General features: G+C 36.9%; 2 protein-coding genes and 1 pseudogene across 2 annotated transcripts; 1 reads left to right on the plus strand and 2 right to left on the minus strand.

The window, feature by feature from the left end:
* Nucleotides 1-9: 9 nt before the first annotated feature.
* On the minus strand, nucleotides 10-1,855 carry LOC147933233 (uncharacterized). The gene is made up of 2 exons (XM_087479796.1): nucleotides 1,423-1,855; nucleotides 10-1,019 (listed from the first exon to the last, which is right to left on the minus strand). Exon 2 carries the CDS (start codon nucleotides 1,004-1,006, stop codon nucleotides 290-292), a length of 717 nt encoding a protein of 238 aa, XP_087335922.1. The 5' UTR covers nucleotides 1,007-1,019; nucleotides 1,423-1,855; the 3' UTR covers nucleotides 10-289.
* A 556-nt stretch (nucleotides 1,856-2,411) lies between these two features.
* Nucleotides 2,412-6,636, minus strand: LOC147933234 (uncharacterized). Its single transcript, XM_087479286.1, has 2 exons — nucleotides 5,434-6,636; nucleotides 2,412-5,072 (listed from the first exon to the last, which is right to left on the minus strand). Exon 2 carries the CDS (start codon nucleotides 5,057-5,059, stop codon nucleotides 2,720-2,722), a length of 2,340 nt encoding a protein of 779 aa, XP_087335412.1. The 5' UTR covers nucleotides 5,060-5,072; nucleotides 5,434-6,636; the 3' UTR covers nucleotides 2,412-2,719.
* Nucleotides 6,637-9,133: 2,497 nt separating this feature from the next.
* LOC104715159 (uncharacterized) lies at nucleotides 9,134-16,535 on the plus strand (annotated as a pseudogene).
* The last annotated feature ends 805 nt before the right edge of the window (nucleotides 16,536-17,340 follow it).

Below are 17,340 nucleotides of genomic sequence, written 5' to 3' on the forward strand. Positions count from 1 at the left end.
GAGGATATATTGGTCATTTTGCATTTATTAGTGAAAAATAAGAAAAAAACATAAAACGTGATTACTACGGGTCGAACTCGAGGTCAGTGGGCTTCAAAGCCCATTAAAAAACCGCTGGACCAGTCTTAACTCTTTGTTATTTGTTACAGATTTAATATATTATACGTATATATGGATAAAACCCCTAAAACTAATCCCCGATTAATCCCCGATTAATCCCTGATTTAAATCCGATTTGCCGATTAATCGCTAGGCCCTCCCTCACCGCCCGACTAACGCCTAGCGATTTTTAAAACATGGCTTTCGTTAGAGTTGGCTTTTTCAATTTTGGATCCTTCTGTGCAACAACCCCGTTATCACAACGGTTTCCGGCATCTGTACTCTCCTCATCTTCAATCCACCCATTATGGTTATCCTCCGGCACATCTGTACTCGCTTCATCTTCAATCCACCCATTATGGTTATACTCTGGCACATCTGTACTCTCCTCATCTTCAATCCACCCATTATGGTTATCCTCCGGCAGACTTCTTAGTTTAGTGTTCCTCACACTCACATTTACATCTGCATTGACGCTAGCCTCCTCTTGCCGAGAACGCTTTCGGTTTGCATTATCTTCCAATGGCGACTGATGAGATATATGAACAGTTCCTTCATCAGAAACAACTGCTTTGATCTCTAAATATAACTCCACATTGTTGATACAAGGATGGTAGATTGGAACCTCTGGGATGGTCTCAAGGCTACAATCATCCATAACAGGCAAACGCATATACCTGACCATCGGTTGTTGAACAATGGAAGGGTACCTACCAATCAAATCAATCTGAAACTTTCCCTTCTCAAAACCAGTAACTCGATGCAGATCCTCCAACAATTGGGATAATTCGATTTTTCTATCAACTCTGATCACTCTTGGACTTGAACCTTCATAGAATGGACCATCAGGACCATCTTTTATACATCCATTCCAATAACAGAACACTGGAATCTTTCTTGTATCCATGAGCACCACAAACCTTGAGAAAATGCAAAGAAACACACAAAAAAAATCAGTCAATGGTTTGAATTGAAATACCCAAAGCTATGTTACTGATTCTAAACGAGAAAATCCTAAAAACTCAATTTCAAACTATAAACCCAGCAAAAGAATAACTTGGAACTCCGAGGATAAAGACAACAACAACAAGTGGAAGAAATAATGGATTGGAATCAGAATAGAGCCAAAGCAATGTACGTGATTCAAAGCGAATGAGGAACCTTAAAGTTCAATTTCATAAGATGGTAGCAGCAGGAACACAATACTATTCTAATGTAAACGTTAGGAGAAAGCTTTTATGTAAAAGAGAAACCCCAATTTGTATCACTTGGTTAGTTAGGGTTAAAGCTTATATGGAGAAGGAATGTTTTGAGTCAATTTACCCGACAAAAGCAGTTCTTCCACCGGCGCCGTTGATTTCGTCGGAGAAGATATCAAATCCACTGTAGCGAGAAGACGGTAAATACTAAGGGGTGTTATTGGATTAAAGAATTTAATGAAGTTTAATTAACGCTGGACTTTAGGGGATTTAAAAATCTAATGTATTTGTGTGGATTTTATAATGCATATAAGGTGGATTTGAAAGTCATTAATGTATTTGTGGTGATTGTTATGGATTTTTTTTTAAGTTGTTTAAAGAAAAAAAAAATTTATCCATAAACTATGTTATACACCAAAACTATATTAAATTAACAATACACAGGTCATGGAAAACTTCAATTAAACCGTATTTGTCTTCAATAGACATAGGATTTGTGGAGGAATAAACAGACATTGAATCCAAAAAAAAAAGTATGATTATATCATGAACCCAGAAACAAAAAATTACAGATCATGAACCCAGAAAAAAAAAAGTTAAAGAACACAAAAAAATAACTCTCAAAAATAACACAGATCTGATGAATAAGTGTGATTATGTAAAAGGATTGAGAAAAAAATCAAACAATAACATGTTAAAAGCTAGAGATCCATCTAGAGAGAGGAAAAAAAATAAAATACTTGAGAAAAGTGTGATATTGTGTTTGTTCATATTTTAGGATCAAAGTACATTAAAATTCAAAATCACACAAAATCCAGTGGATATTGAATAACGCTAGATTTTAATGGATTTTTTAAAATATACAATTGAGTAACACCTAATTTCTAAATACATCAAAATCTTTTAAAACCTACAATCCAATAACACCCCCAAAAATCTAATCGATTTTAATTATTAATTGAACCGGTCTAAATCGGAATATTGTATTTAGCGTTTAAGTATAATTAAATTAGAGCTTATGTGACCAATTCAATATGTGCCTTAGTGGTTCGAATTAATACCTTCGATGTCAGCTCTTCCCTGAGGTAATTTAAATTACCTTTTGACTAATGATTTACAACAATCAAATTTTGTCTTTAATTCTTAGGAAAATACACACACCTCAAAAGGAACAAAATACACCAACACAAAATACATCTCCGTACAACAACAAAAACCTACTTTTGAGTTGTTTTATACACCTTCAAAAGATCTACATTAACCCGGTTAGCTAGCATACTTTAACAAACAAAAATCGTTCCTAACTGGTTCATCCCACCCAATTCTCATTAGTCGCCCCTTCTAAGTTTCCCCTAACATCAGTAAGCAAACAAACACTAACCATCTTCTCGATGCCTATCATATCTCTACCATTCAAGTCCTTATTTGACATATCTGCTGTTCGGCTTCTTTGGTCGCGCTGATCGTCTCGTTTCGCTTCCTCCTATCGCTCCCATGTCCGCATCATTTGGCTTAGATGACTTCCCGCAGGGTGACTCGCTAGCCACTGGCAGGAAAACTGATATCTCACCACTTCCAGGAGGAAACAGCGTTGGAACATCGGAAGCTTCTGGCCAATTGGAGACTCCTGGAAGTGGATTAAACTCAGCAGCATAAACTCCAAGAAAACTCTCTGTCTTGTAGAAGTCATTTACATACTGCAAATGGTCATAGTTCAGCCTCCTGCAAACAGCTAACACATGCGAACACGGATACTTGTAAACTTGCCATGTCTGACACGTGCAACCTCGATCCCTGCAGTGAACAAAATATTTCTTGTTTACAGTTTGCAGCACTTTTGTGACCTGAAACCTCTCAGCAGTCTGGTCTAAAGGCAATACGTCGAGTGTTCTAGAGGTTAACTTGTACTCTTCTAGCTTTTTCATGACATGTTTAGCATACACCTCTCCTCTGTTCTTTAGAGACTCCTCGAGAAGACCATGTCGCGATTTGAAAAGCTCTGCCAGGTGATCAAAGATTAGCAAGATGCAGGCTGTGATTGGAAGATCACGGGACTTGTTTACAAAACTGTAAGTTGTAAAGATTAAGTTTGTAGTCATGATCCCGTATCTAAGCCTGTCACTATCGTGAGCCAAAGCCCATTGGTGCAGAGGTATCTGGTCTAACCATTTCCGAGCCTCCGGATTCATCTCTTCGATTTTCTTCAAGTACTTGTCAAAGATTGATATGTATTTCGTGGATCCAGCCTTGTATACAAACTCTGTCATGAGATTGTTATTGAAAACATCATAAAACTTGAAGCACAGATGCCTAAGACAGAACCGGTGTTGCACCCACTGACACTCAGGTTCCTTAACAACTGCAGCGATGTCAGGACTCAGACTTGTTATCAGACAAAGGCCTTCCCTTTGCGTCACTTTCTTTCTGATGCATGCAAAGAACCAACGCCAAGTATCAGCTGACAAGCTTTCTTGGGTAGTAATCGCAAACGCAAGTGGGAAAAGACTGTTTTCAGCATCTAACCCCGCTGCAACCAACAATTTCCCAGGGTATTTACCACTCAAGTCCACCGTATCCACTAAAATGAGAGGTCTGCAGTGAGGAAACCCTTCAACTGACTGCTGAAACGCAAAAAACACAGAACGAAAGGATGCATCTCTGCGATCAGAGAAACTATCATATTGCCAATCTAAAAGCATCTTATTAGATGAGGAGAGAGCTGCCATGAACTTTGGCAACACGCTAAAACTCTTGTCCAAATCTCCCAAGATTGCAGTGATTGCTTTCTTTTTAGCATTCCGCATACTATCATCGGAAACTCCGTAGCCAAATTCTTTTTTCACCCACTTAATCAGCTCTGCAATTGCGAGCGAGGGCTGAGCTTTTAGTAGACCTTTGATTTCACCTGCAAGAAAATCTGAGCCCACATCTACTGGCTTACAAGTATGTGCATCTGTATATTCTGTTATCTCAAAGCCATGGCTCTTCGTTTCAGCTGCCTTGAGAACCCACCCACAGACTTTCCTTTTCTTGCACGTGAATATATTGTCTTCGTACGCGATGTACTCACGTTGTCTTCTATTAGAGTACAACTCCACTGCTTTCTCCAGTTCAACTTTATCTCTAAAAACCATCCCAACATGCAACTCACGTTCATCAAGCCATGAATTAGAGAAAATCACCTTCTTTGAGACACTATCGCAGACCCCTTTCATTAGACCTGACTTTGTCATCCTAGAATCCTTCTGTGCAGCGGCTTTACCACCACCAATTCCATATTCTCCATCATCCATATTCTCATCATCTTCAATCCACCCGTTGCTATTATGCTCCAGTGGAATTCCTAATGTGTTATCTCTCACACTCCCATCAGCATAAGTATCCTCTTGCCGAGAACGCTTTCGGGTCGCCTGATCAGAAACCGGTTTGACCTCTAGATACAACTCCACATTATTGATAGAAGGATGGTGACTTAGAACCTCCAGCATTATCATCAAACTACAATCATCCACAATGGGCAAACGCACATACTTGACCATCTGTTGTTGAACAATGGAAGGGTACCTACCAATCAAATCAATCTGATACTTTCCCTTTTCAAAACCAGTAACTCGATGCAGATCATCCAACAACTGGGATAGTTCGATTTTGCTGTCAACTCTGATTGCTCTTGGACTTGATCCTTCATAGAATGGACCATCATAACCATCTTTGATGCAACCATTCCAATAACAGAAGACTGTAACCTTCCTTGTATCCATGACCACCAGAAACCTTTGAAAAAAAAACGCAAAGAAACACGAAGATTAATCGAAGGTTCGAATTGAAACAACCAAAGCCATGTTCTTGATTCTAAACGAGAAACACTAAAACGATAACAGTCTAGTACGCCATGGAAGACACAATTTAGTTAAAAGGCGGGAAAATCTCGAAGAGAAATAGAAGAAATGACCAAAGGATAAACCCTAAATTCTTGAATGAGGAACCTTAAAGATCAATTTCATAAAGATTAAAGCTTTCGAGAAGAGAAGCCCAGATAAACCCTAAATTCTTCAAAATGGTCGAATACAAGGAATTGAGAAGATAAAGATAAAAAACAGCTCACTTGCGGAAGAGCCTTTGTGTGGTTTTTTACCTGAAGTAGAACGTCTTCCGCCGCTAGCTCCGGTGACCTCGTCGGAGAAGAAAGACACTTAAGAGTTAAGACTGCGCAAAAATGGTAAAAAAGTAGTTTCTTCCGCCGCTAGCTCGGGCAACGACGACGATTCAGTTGTAAACGATAAAAAAAAATATCAATATTCCTAAAATGACTGAAAAACCCCTCTAATTTCTAACAAATATCAAATAATGCCCAAACTTTTTTGTATTTTTTTAGGGTACAATTTAATAAAACACGAATATAATTGTCTCTTCGAAAATACATATCTTCAGAAAAAAATACAATTATATTAAGTGGGGCGTATTCAAACCATGATTTTGGAGAGTTTGATGGGATTTAGAAAATTTAGAATTTTGATAGATTTTAGGGAAGTTGATATGATTTTTTGTAAAATTCTTTCAAATCCCACCTAAAACCATGAGATTTGGATTTATGTAATTTTAACTAAACAAATACTCCCAAAAATCCAAATCCACAAAACTATTGTGAATAACAGTGGATTTTAAAGTAGATTTTTAAATCATCAGTTCAATAACAGTGGAATATATCTATTACTAATAATATATATGTTACTCTACTTAAAAGTCTGAGAGAAATAACTTTTGATTTGTTGAAATATAAATTTTTATCTTATATTACAAAACAAAATTTATTTTTTTCTAAAACCAAGTTCTTAAAACAAAAGAAAAATCTATGAAAATGAAAATGAATCAGATTTTTTGGAAAACAAAAGATTTATGCTCCTTATCCTTAAAAAAAACTCATATGATGGACAAAAATATGGTGATGTATTCTATATCTCATAACATAAAAAATAAGAAAAATCAGTTATTTAGAAGGAAAAGAAAAGTAAACATGAAAGATAAAACAAAATAAGAGAAGTTTTGATATAAACAAAAAAGATGATGTTCATGTAAGAAAAATACTTAAAATTTATTATCACCATGATGTTCTTTTTTTTTTTTTTTTTTTTGACATCACCATGATGTTCATGACCAAAATGATAGTTTTTTTTTTGTTTAGCTAGTAAAGAAATCTGTAGCATAATAAAAAAAAAATCAGGTGGAGATTAGCAAAATTTTAATAAATTTTAGATCTAAAACCCAATTTGACCATGGTGAAAAAGCACATACCTTTTGATGCACCAATCCCACTCTTATAGCCATGATTACAATTGAGCTGCAAAATAAAACAATAAGAAGTATGTATTAGTGATGCAAATTGTGAAGAAATCTACTATTTTCTATCATAGATGAACTGAAAAAAAAACGAATAACAAAGTACAAATGAGGTTATTTGGTAGATTGATGTTCATATGTTATTTATAGTGTTAGTGTGATATCAAATTGAGTAAATATAGGTGAGCAATCAAAAGATTTGATGAAATAATTCAAAATATTTAATATTTACATAAGGAATATCTAATTAATAGTCGTGTGTGTGTTTTAGTTAGTTTCTAAAAGCAGTATTTTAGGATTTTGTAAAGATATTGTAGAAATATTTAGTTATTACGATTTCAATTATTATTATCTTTTTCACTGAAAGATTTAAATCTTTTAAGTTAAAAAAGAAAACATAAACTGATTTCCTAAATATAATTTAGGAATATTTTAGTTATTGGTAGAGATAATTTAGGAAATTAATTGATTCCATTTAGTTATTATGATCGATTAGAAATATTCAGTTATAGTGATCAATTAGGAATATTCAATTATTTTGTGCAAATATGTAGGGATTAACTTTGTAAATAAGTTTTTAAATAAGTACAAATAAAAGGGTAGAACCTAAAATGTACTTAAAAAATGTATATATAGATTACAAACATAAATGTGAAAAGGATGGTACCTATTTTTCTAATTAAATAATGGCATTTAATTTGAACAAGTTAGTTTTGCTAGTCCTTAACGTTTATTCTGATGATAAGTTTCTCTGTGAATTGTTTGGTTGATGGTATTTGGTTGAAAAAGCTGAAAAAAAAGACATGAAGAAACAACGGTTAAGAGAGACCTTGAAGTCTTTCTTTGAGCCTCATTTTGATCATGAGAAAGGTGAAATGCATAAAGGCACTAAAACTGGTAATTTTCCTACAACTACTAAGTTTTGTTAACATGTCAAATGCAATTCCATAAATCTTGGTTTAAATGCTTACATGAAAACTACTCTTGTCATCTAATGCAGAAATAGATGAAAAAGGTGAAAAAAATTCTTGGGGATAGTTAAGAGTGGAGATATCGATGAGGATGAATCTAAAAGACAAGTGGTTGTAGATTTAGTAAATGAATTCTACAACGAATACCAGTCTTTGTATCGCTAGTACGATGATCTGACTGGAGAGATTAGGAAAAAGGTCAACATAAAGTTCATTTCATCATTTTGTGGTATAAAGTTGTAAATATTATGTTGCAAGATTTGAGTATTTTGTCATTGTTGTACGTAACTTGTAAATAACATATTTTAACACTTTGGGAGGTGTATTCAAACTAAGATTTTGGAGGATTTATAATCATGGGATTATGATTCGAATCTTATCACTGTGATTTCAGTTATAGTCATATAAGGTACAATTTACTAACATAAATTGAAATTAAATCTAAAATCTACTACTTATAAAGAAGAAATCTAGAGAATAATTTTTTGAATTATAATTAAGGGAAAGTTACTAGATTAACCCAAAACAAGGGAATAATTGCTAGATTAACTCTTAAAATATTAAAGTCAATTGGGTTAATTAGGAAAAAAAAATACCATAATACCCTTATAATATTTTCCAGCGATTAGGAGAGGGAAAATTATAAAATCTGTGGTATGTGGTGACAGATTAATTTGATTGTCACATGTTTTTTTTTAAATGGCAGATTTACTTTGGCAGATTTATTTTGGTTGACAGACTTTTAAAAATCAGTTGTGACAGTTTTTTTTTACGGCTGATTTTGTTCGAAACGGCAGACTTTTTTAAACGAGACAATAGACTTGTTATTATTTCAGCCGGTTTGTTATAATTTGTGGCTGACTTTTTATTTTAGTTGTTACAGTTTTTTTTCTTAAACTAAATATCTGTTGTAACTTGACAGATTTTTTGAGGAAAAAAAAATTACTAGTTTGACGTTTATTGATAACAGATTTATTTTTAGTTACAACAGATTTTAATAATTTTACCAATAATCTGCAGAGAGATAGCAGATTTTTAATCAAAATTTGAAATTGCTAGTTTGACCTACACTTTGTAGCACGTTATGGCAGATTTATTTTATGTTATGGCAGTTTTTGATTATTTTTCCAATAATCTGTCGTTTAATGACAGATTTATTTAAGGAAAATAAAAATTGCTAGAATGACCTTACAAATTTGTTTAATGTTGTGACAGGTTTTTTGTTTGTTCGAGTCATTTCTTTTGGTTATGACAGTTTTTAATTTTTATATACTGACAGATTTTTTTTTGAACTAAACATTGACAGACTTATTGTAGGTGTGGCAGACTTTTTATTTTTGTTTCCATGTATGTCACGTAAACATTAATTTTTTAGGGTTTTCCCTAAACGGTTTCCTATTTTTTCTCCATCTATAGCACGACGGCGCCTCTATACTCCATTGAACATCGTTTTTTCCTTTTGGGTTCACAGTCAATTAAATCTCTCCTTTTCAATCTTCTAAACGATTTTTCTTTTTTGGGTTTGGCATGGATCACGTGATTGTGGTCTGTGGCAAATGGATCTTTGATGAAGTCAAGTGGTTGTTTGTTGTTGATAATAAGAGAGGGGGTCGTATTCTAGAGTGTAACAACCAAATGAGTTACGATGATTGTATCCAATTGGTGTATGAAGATTACGGTTTGGATAAGAAAATATATGATATTGGGTTGAGTTACAAGATTTCGAAGGTGTTATTACAAAACTTACCGAGCGATACACCACCAGTATTTATCACCAATTCTCGACAGTTTCATGGTTTTCTAAAGCAATTGAAGAGCGACACACTTCGACTTTGTGTTGAAGTGACGGCTAAAGTTAAGAGTGGATCGAGAAAAAGAGCCAGAGATGATAATTTGTTGGTGGAAGTAGATACTGAATTGGCTGACGGAGACATTACTAATGAAGATTCAGAAGTGGACGATGAAGAAATGAGATTTGATTACTGTGATGATTCTGATGGAACAGATTCCGATGATGAAAATTTTAGCATGTATGGGATTTCACCAGAAGAAGAAGAAGAAAAACCTACTGCTATTTCACCAAATAAGAAGACAAGTTCAGGTATATTCATTGAAGAACAGAAGGAAGATGATAATTATGCAAAGTTAGACTTGTCTTCTCTTAAGTTAGCTGTTGGTCAATGTTATGAAACAAAGAAGCATTTGGAGACACGATTGAAAATACTAACCGTAGTAGAGAAGTTTGATTACTACAAATATAAATCGAACCCAAGGTTGCTAATTGTCAAATGCTGGGTAAAAGGTTGTAAGTGGAGGGTGAGAGCTACAACAGGAAAAGACTATCCAACGTTTCATGTCTGTGTGTTTATTTCACAACATACATGTTCAGTGACAGAGCGTTTTTCACGTACCCGACAAGCAACTCATGAGATTCTAGGAGCGTTGTACAAGGATTTCGTTGGTGGAGTTGGGCCGAAGGTATTGCCAATGCATGTTGTAGAAGCGTTAAACAAACGCTTCCAGATCAAGGTACATTGCTTGGTTTAAGATTCAATATTTTTAACACAGTTTTAGCTAAAGTTATCGTTAATAATTCGTTTTGCAGATGGAATACTGGAAGGCGTATCGGACATTACGACATGCTCGTGAATTGGTTAGGGGTAGTCCAGAGAGTGGTTATATGCAGCTAAATACTTACTTGTACATGTTAAAGAAGGCAAATCCAGGAACATATATGCAGCTTGAACTTGATGATGCTGATAGATTTAAGTACTTGTTTCTAGCTTATGGTGCAAGCTTGAATGGATTTCCTTTCATGAGGAAAGTGTTGGTTGTTGATGGTACTTTTTTACAAGGAAAATACAAAGGGACACTTCTGACGGCCACAGCTCAAGATGGCAATTTTCAGATTTTTCCTATAGCATGGACCGTGGTTGATACTGATACCAGTCTCGGAATCACCAAGACAAGACTCACGGACTCAAAGACTTAGAAGCTTGGGCGGAAGCGATATGATGGAGAGTAACCGGGTTGATGCTGATTCCACAACACCAAGGGCTAGAGAATATGATCCAAGGGCTATTCCTCGCGAGGATCAGAGACTCTACACGAAACCTAAGTTGTTTGATTCCACAAACTACCTAGAACTCGCAGGAACAAGGATTTGATTCAAGACACAAAGTGTTAAAGCAAACTGAAATTTCTTATTATGCAAAAACGTGTCTTCAAAGGTAAAACGTGATAGAGCTTATATAGAGGCTCAATTACAACATCTATATGCTGAAATAAAGAAAGAAATCTCCACAATTAATGATAATTATGGTCGTTGAAAATTGAATGAGAATATCGGCCAAATCTGGAAAGTTGTGATGCACCTTGAGTCTTGATAACTTGGGGCCGAAGTTGTGGCTTCTTGGGACGTCTAGATACATTCTAGGAAGCTTCTGGATGGTCTTGAAAGTCTCACAAAGGCGCAACACTGAATAAGGAAAAGGCCGCTGTGTCATAAAGACAAACAGATCCAAATAAGGAAAGTTGCACTTTGGCTTTGTCAAGTGAGGTGGGGTGCATCCTAAGATGTGTGGTGAAGTCTCCAAATGATATAGAAGCTCTCCAGGACGCCAAGGGATGCGTTGGTTTGAGCCATTTATGGAAAGATCCATTTTGAGTGATGATTGACTTGCAGAAAGGCTCTCTGAACCATGTCTTGAACTAGCTCGAAACAAGGGTGGCTTTCTTTGATCATCTTCCATAGAATATATGTAGGAAGGTATGTGGAAGGATGTTGCCTCATTAAAAACCTTTCTAGGTAAACCCATTGGGACAAACCCTAGATAAGGGAAAAAGAGTGCAACGGTCCCATTCCAAAGATATGATCTTTCAGCCCGTTGAAGGTCCGCATCACTTCTAGTTCCAGTGGTCAGCTCCAAAGTATGTTTGTTTCTGATTCTTGCACATATCGGAAGGATATCATAGTTCTCCTCAACTGGTACAAGCTGGTTCTCTCCAAAAAGTACTTCAGGCAGGTTATCGGGAAGTTCTTCAGGTTGTACATCAAGAAGTCTGTCATGTAGTACTTCAGCTACTGCTACAGCCGGTAATTCAGCTCCCGTTCTTACATCATCCCCTCCCCCTTGAATGAGTTTCGACCTCGAAACTATTTTATCTGCATCAAGAGAAAGCAAGTTAGCTTTCATGCGGTTTTGGGACTCTAAAGTCTTACCTTGGTATTGCTTTGCTTGATGGCGGATTGGTGCATCAGGTGGTTCATCTTGGAGCAGCATTGAGTGGTAGACTCCTTTTGCGTCATTCAACTCTAGTGTAGGCGTGTGGTTCACCGTGATAGATACACCATGGGGTGTTATAAGTTGCTCCTTTTTAGCTCCAAAATCTGAAAGTGGGTCTTTTGGCAAAGACAAGTGCGTCATATCCGTGATTGGAGGAAAATAGGACTTATCAACATAGCAACTAAACCGTGTATTAGCACATACCTTTGATTTTGCTTGCATTGCACGAACTTCTTTTTGGTCTAATGGAGCAAGAGTAAACTTGCTGTTGTTGAGGCTAAATGAATAGTGATTGGTACGCCCGTTATGTTGGACATCACGATCATATTGCCAAGGTCTACCAAGTAGAACATGCCCAGCTTGCATGGGTGCAACATCACACAAGACTTGATCTTGGTATTTTCTGATAGAGAATGGCACTTCGACTTGTTTTGACACCTTTATCTCCTCTTTGTCATTAAGCCATTTGAGCTTATACGGCCTCGGGTGATTAGTGGTGTTGAGTCCTAGCTTCTCAATAAGAGTAACACTAGCAATATTAGTGCAGGAACCACTATCCACAATTAAGTGACATACCTTATCCTTGATGGTGCAACGAGAATGAAACAAGTTTTCTCTTTGTTCAGGCTCATTCGTTGTTTGTTGGGCTGAGAGTACTCTTTGTATGACTAGCAGCTCGCCTTCATCGGCATAGATGGTGGTTGCATCGGCTTGCACTGGATCGACTTCATCTTGTGAGTCATAACCGTCGGTGGTGATCACCATGACTCGCTTGTTGGGGCACTCTTTCGCCACATGTCCCCTGCCTTGGCATTTATAACAAATTATTTCATATGATCTTTGAGGGTTAGAGGACTTACCTTGCTCGGCACGGTGAACATTTGATTTGAAACGAGAATCAACAACAATGGATTTTCCTTTGTCTATAGTTTGCGGTGGTGGTGCTTGAACCATTGTGGGTTGTGGCTGGCTCCACGAGGTGTCTTTGGCTTTAGTCCGGGGATTTGTCTTTTTTTTTTTATTTGTTGCTCACGTTGCATGGCGAGATGTAGAACTTCCTGTAAGGAGTGGTAGGGCTGCGTCTCCACTTTGCGTTGTATACGATCTTGGAGGCCATCTACAAACTGGGACATGAGAGACTCCTCGGTCTCCTCAAGCTCGAGACGGCTTCTTATGAGTTCAAATTCCTCATAATACTCTTCTACACTCCTAGATCCCTGAAACAAAGCACGAAATTGTTTTAGTAAATCGCGGTAATAATGAGGTGGTACATACCTTTTGCGAAGCTCAAACTTCATGTCACGCCAGCGTGTGATTTGTTGGTATCTAAGCCTCCTCTTCTCAGCTACTTCTCTGTCCCACCAAGCTAGTGCATGATCCGTGAGACTTGCAACAGCTAGGGCTATCTTCTTTGGCTCTGTGTAGTGATAATACTCAAAGAGGTGCTCCATCCTCTTTTCCCATTCCAAGTAAGCTGAAGGATCAATTTTTCCCGCAAAGGTAGGTGCAGTGAGCTTCACTTCAGGTGGTAGGTTTCTCTCATCTTCACGAACACGGTTTCGGTCTCCTTGAGCTCTTCGATTGGGTTGATCAAAGGCCACATGCTGCTGTTGAGGTTGTAAGTCTGATGGTTCCTCTTCTTGATGAGGATCATAGTTGCCTCCTTGAGCTTCAGGCTGCAGGTTCCTTCCTTGGACGAGTAGTGGTGCATTCTGATTCATTTGCTCCAGTTGGGTGAGCCGTGTTGACATGGTTGTCATGTTGACGTTCATGGTAGTGAGCGTAGTCATGATGGTCTCTAGTGTGATAGGATTTTCGTCACCCATAGTTCCTTGCAAAATTCAAAGATAAACAAGAGAGATCAATAGATATTTGAACTAAGCCAAACAACAAAAAACTGAGACAGATCGGAACAGAATTCAAATCAGAAATAGCAAACAAATTTTAAAATTAACAACAAAAATTTTTATGGGTTTTTAAGACTTTAAATAAGCTAAAACAGAAAGAAAATAATTTTTACGAGTTTTTTTTTTTTTTTTTTTTAATTTTATAAAATTCAAGCAAAATAACAAACGAATATAGACTTTTTATGGTTTTTTGTATGAAATTTTAAAACTGAATAAAAACAAAAAACAAAACAAGGAACGAAATAACCTGGTAAGATAGGAGCGTTTAAGCTCTGATACCAATGATACCAGTCTCGGAATCCACCAAGACAAGACTCACGGACTCAAAGACTTAGAAGCTTGGGCGGAAGCGATATGATGGAGAGTAACCGGGTTGATGCTGTTTCCACAACACCAAGGGCTAGAGAATATGATCCAAGGGCTATTCCTCGCGAGGATCAGAGACTCTACACGAAACCTAAGTTGTTTGATTCCACAAACTACCTAGAACTCGCAGGAACAAGGATTTGATTCAAGACACAAAGTGTTGAAGCAAACTGAAATTTCTTATTATGCAAAAACGTGTCTTCAAAGGTAAAACGTGATAGAGCTTATATAGAGGCTCAATTACAACATCTATATGCTGAAATAAAGAAAGAAATCTCCACAATTAATGATAATTATGGTCGTTGAAAATTGAATGAGAATATCGGCCAAATCTGGAAAGTTGTGATGCACCTTGAGTCTTGATAACTTGGGGCCGAAGTTGTGGCTTCTTGGGACGTCTAGATACATTCTAGGAAGCTTCTGGATGGTCTTGAAAGTCTCACAAAGGCGCAACACTGAATAAGGAAAAGGCCGCTGTGTCATAAAGACAAACAGATCCAAATAAGGAAAGTTGCACTTTGGCTTTGTCAAGTGAGGTGGGGTGCATCCTAAGATGTGTGGTGAAGTCTCCAAATGATATAGAAGCTCTCCAGGACGCCAAGGGATGCGTTGGTTTGAGCCATTTATGGAAAGATCCATTTTGAGTGATGATTGACTTGCAGAAAGGCTCTCTGAACCATGTCTTGAACTAGCTCGAAACAAGGGTGGCTTTCTTTGATCATCTTCCATAGAATATATGTAGGAAGGTATGTGGAAGGATGTTGCCTCATTAAAAACCTTTCTAGGTAAACCCATTGGGACAAACCCTAGATAAGGGAAAAAGAGTGCAACGGTCCCATTCCAAAGATATGATCTTTCAGCCCATTGAAGGTCCGCATCACTTCTAGTTCCAGTGGTCAGCTCCAAAGTATGTTTGTTTCTGATTCTTGCACATATAGGAAGGATATCATAGTTCTCCTCAACTGGTACAAGCTGGTTCTCTCCAAAAAGTACTTCAGGCAGTTTATCGGGAAGTTCTTCAGGTTGTACATCAAGAAGTCTGTCATGTAGTACTTCAGCTACTGCTACAGCCGGTAATTCAGCTCCCGTTCTTACATCAGATACAGAAAATGATGAATCATGGGACTGGTTTTTCAAACAACTCCGGTGTGTGATACCAGATGACGAAGGTCTAGCCATAATTTCTGATAGGCACAAATCTATTGGAAAAGCAATTAAGGAGGTTTATCCGAAGTCTAGTAGGGGAATATGTACATACCATTTGTACAAAAATATATTGGTTCGATTTAAAGGTCGGGAAGCATTTGGTTTGGTTAAGAAGGCGTCGAATGCTTACAGAGTAGTCGATTTTCAAACCATTTTTGATCAGATTGAAGCTTTGAACCCTGCACTTCATCATTACCTTGTCCAAGCAGATGTGCGACTCTGGACACGTGCACATTTCCCTAGTGATAGGTACAACTTGCTTACTAGTAACATTGCAGAATCAATGAATAAGGTGATGTCACACGCTAGAAGTTATCCTATTGTGGAACTGTTAGAAACAATTAGGTCCATGATGACTAGATGGTTTTCAGATCGAAGGAATGATGCATTAAAAATGACTACATCTCTAACTCGTGGTGTTGAGAAAGTTCTACAGGTATATATTCTCTTCTTATTGTCGTATATATTCTCTAATCATAACTTGTTGTTAAACTAATAATGATTTTATGTTGTTTTACAGAGTCGTGTAGAGTATGCTAAGCTACTTACTGTGCAAGAGATAGATGCTAATCAAGTACAAGTTACAAGTGGATCATCTCTCCACGTTGTAAATTTGAAATATAGAAGGTGTACATGTCGCAGGTTTGACTTGGAGAAGTTGCCTTGTGCACATGCGATTGCGGCTTGTGAAAAGAGGAACATATCTCGAATAAGGATGTGTCATCCTTATTTCCGTAGAAGCTACTTGTGTGATTCCTATGCAGCTGCCATCATGCCACGAGATTTGGTACACCAGTTCCTGAACAAGTTGTGAGCAAGGTTGTTTAACCACCGATACCTAATAACAAACCTGGAAGGCCAAAGAATTCAAGAATTAAGTCTGCTTTGGAGATTGCTATGAAAAGGAAAAAACCAAGAAAACAATACACTTGTGGTAATTGCAATCAAGTAGGACATAATCGAAAGACATGTAATAACTAGAGTATCATTTTCAGTTTAGTTTGTGTTTTTGTTTTTGTTTTGCCCTTCGAATACACTTCTGGTAATTGTTAAACTATCTTCGATTTTGTTTTAGTTTCGACTGTAATATTTTTGGTTTGCAAAAATAATAGCAAGACAGCAAGAATTCTCGATGCTAACGAGACTGCAGGTTTGAGGCTCTAGACTTAACTAGACTTGACTTAAGGACTTAACCAGACTTGAGTAAAAGGACTTAGACTTAACCAGACTTGACTAAGAGGCTCTAGACTTAACTAGACTTGACTTAAGGACTTAACCAGACTTGAGTAAAAGGACTTAGACTTAACCAGACTTGACTAAGAGGCTCTAGACTTAACTAGACTTGACTTAAGGACTTAACCAGACTTGAGTAAAAGGACTTAGACTTAACCAGACTTGACTAAGAGGCTCTAGACTTAACTAGACTTGACTTAAAACTGCAGGTTTCTCAAAAACTGCAGGTTTCTCAAAATCAAATTCAATGCCTTAAACATAAAACAAGACTTGACTTACAACACTTAACCAAAACGAAGACATGATCGTTAGTAAACTAAGGTTTTAAACCCAAAACAAATACATGATCGTTAGTAAACATGAATTCCACATGATCGTTTGTAAACATGAATTCCACATGATCGTTAGTAAACATGAATTACAACAAAAACAAAGACACCACCATAAAAGGTTTTAAACTCAAAACAAACTATCACTCATCACTCATCAATGAAGTGAGGGATTCATCAATAAGGTGGGGTATTACAAACTGATTAGGCTGAGACAAAATAGTAGTCATTCTATGGCCAATACTCTCACCAACTTCATCAAATAACTCACATGCAAGTTTTATCCGAATCGCCGGGATGTTCTCATCGCATATCCCATCAAATTTTTTCCCAAGGGCCAAGCACTCAATATACTTTAGAGCAAACACACCACAATCGCCTGGATCTTTATTCAATGGCACACCTTG

This window comes from Camelina sativa, chromosome 12 (genome assembly GCF_030686135.1).
Source record: "Camelina sativa cultivar CO46 ecotype springtype chromosome 12, ASM3068613v1".
In the NCBI taxonomy this organism is placed as follows: domain Eukaryota; kingdom Viridiplantae; phylum Streptophyta; class Magnoliopsida; order Brassicales; family Brassicaceae; genus Camelina; species Camelina sativa.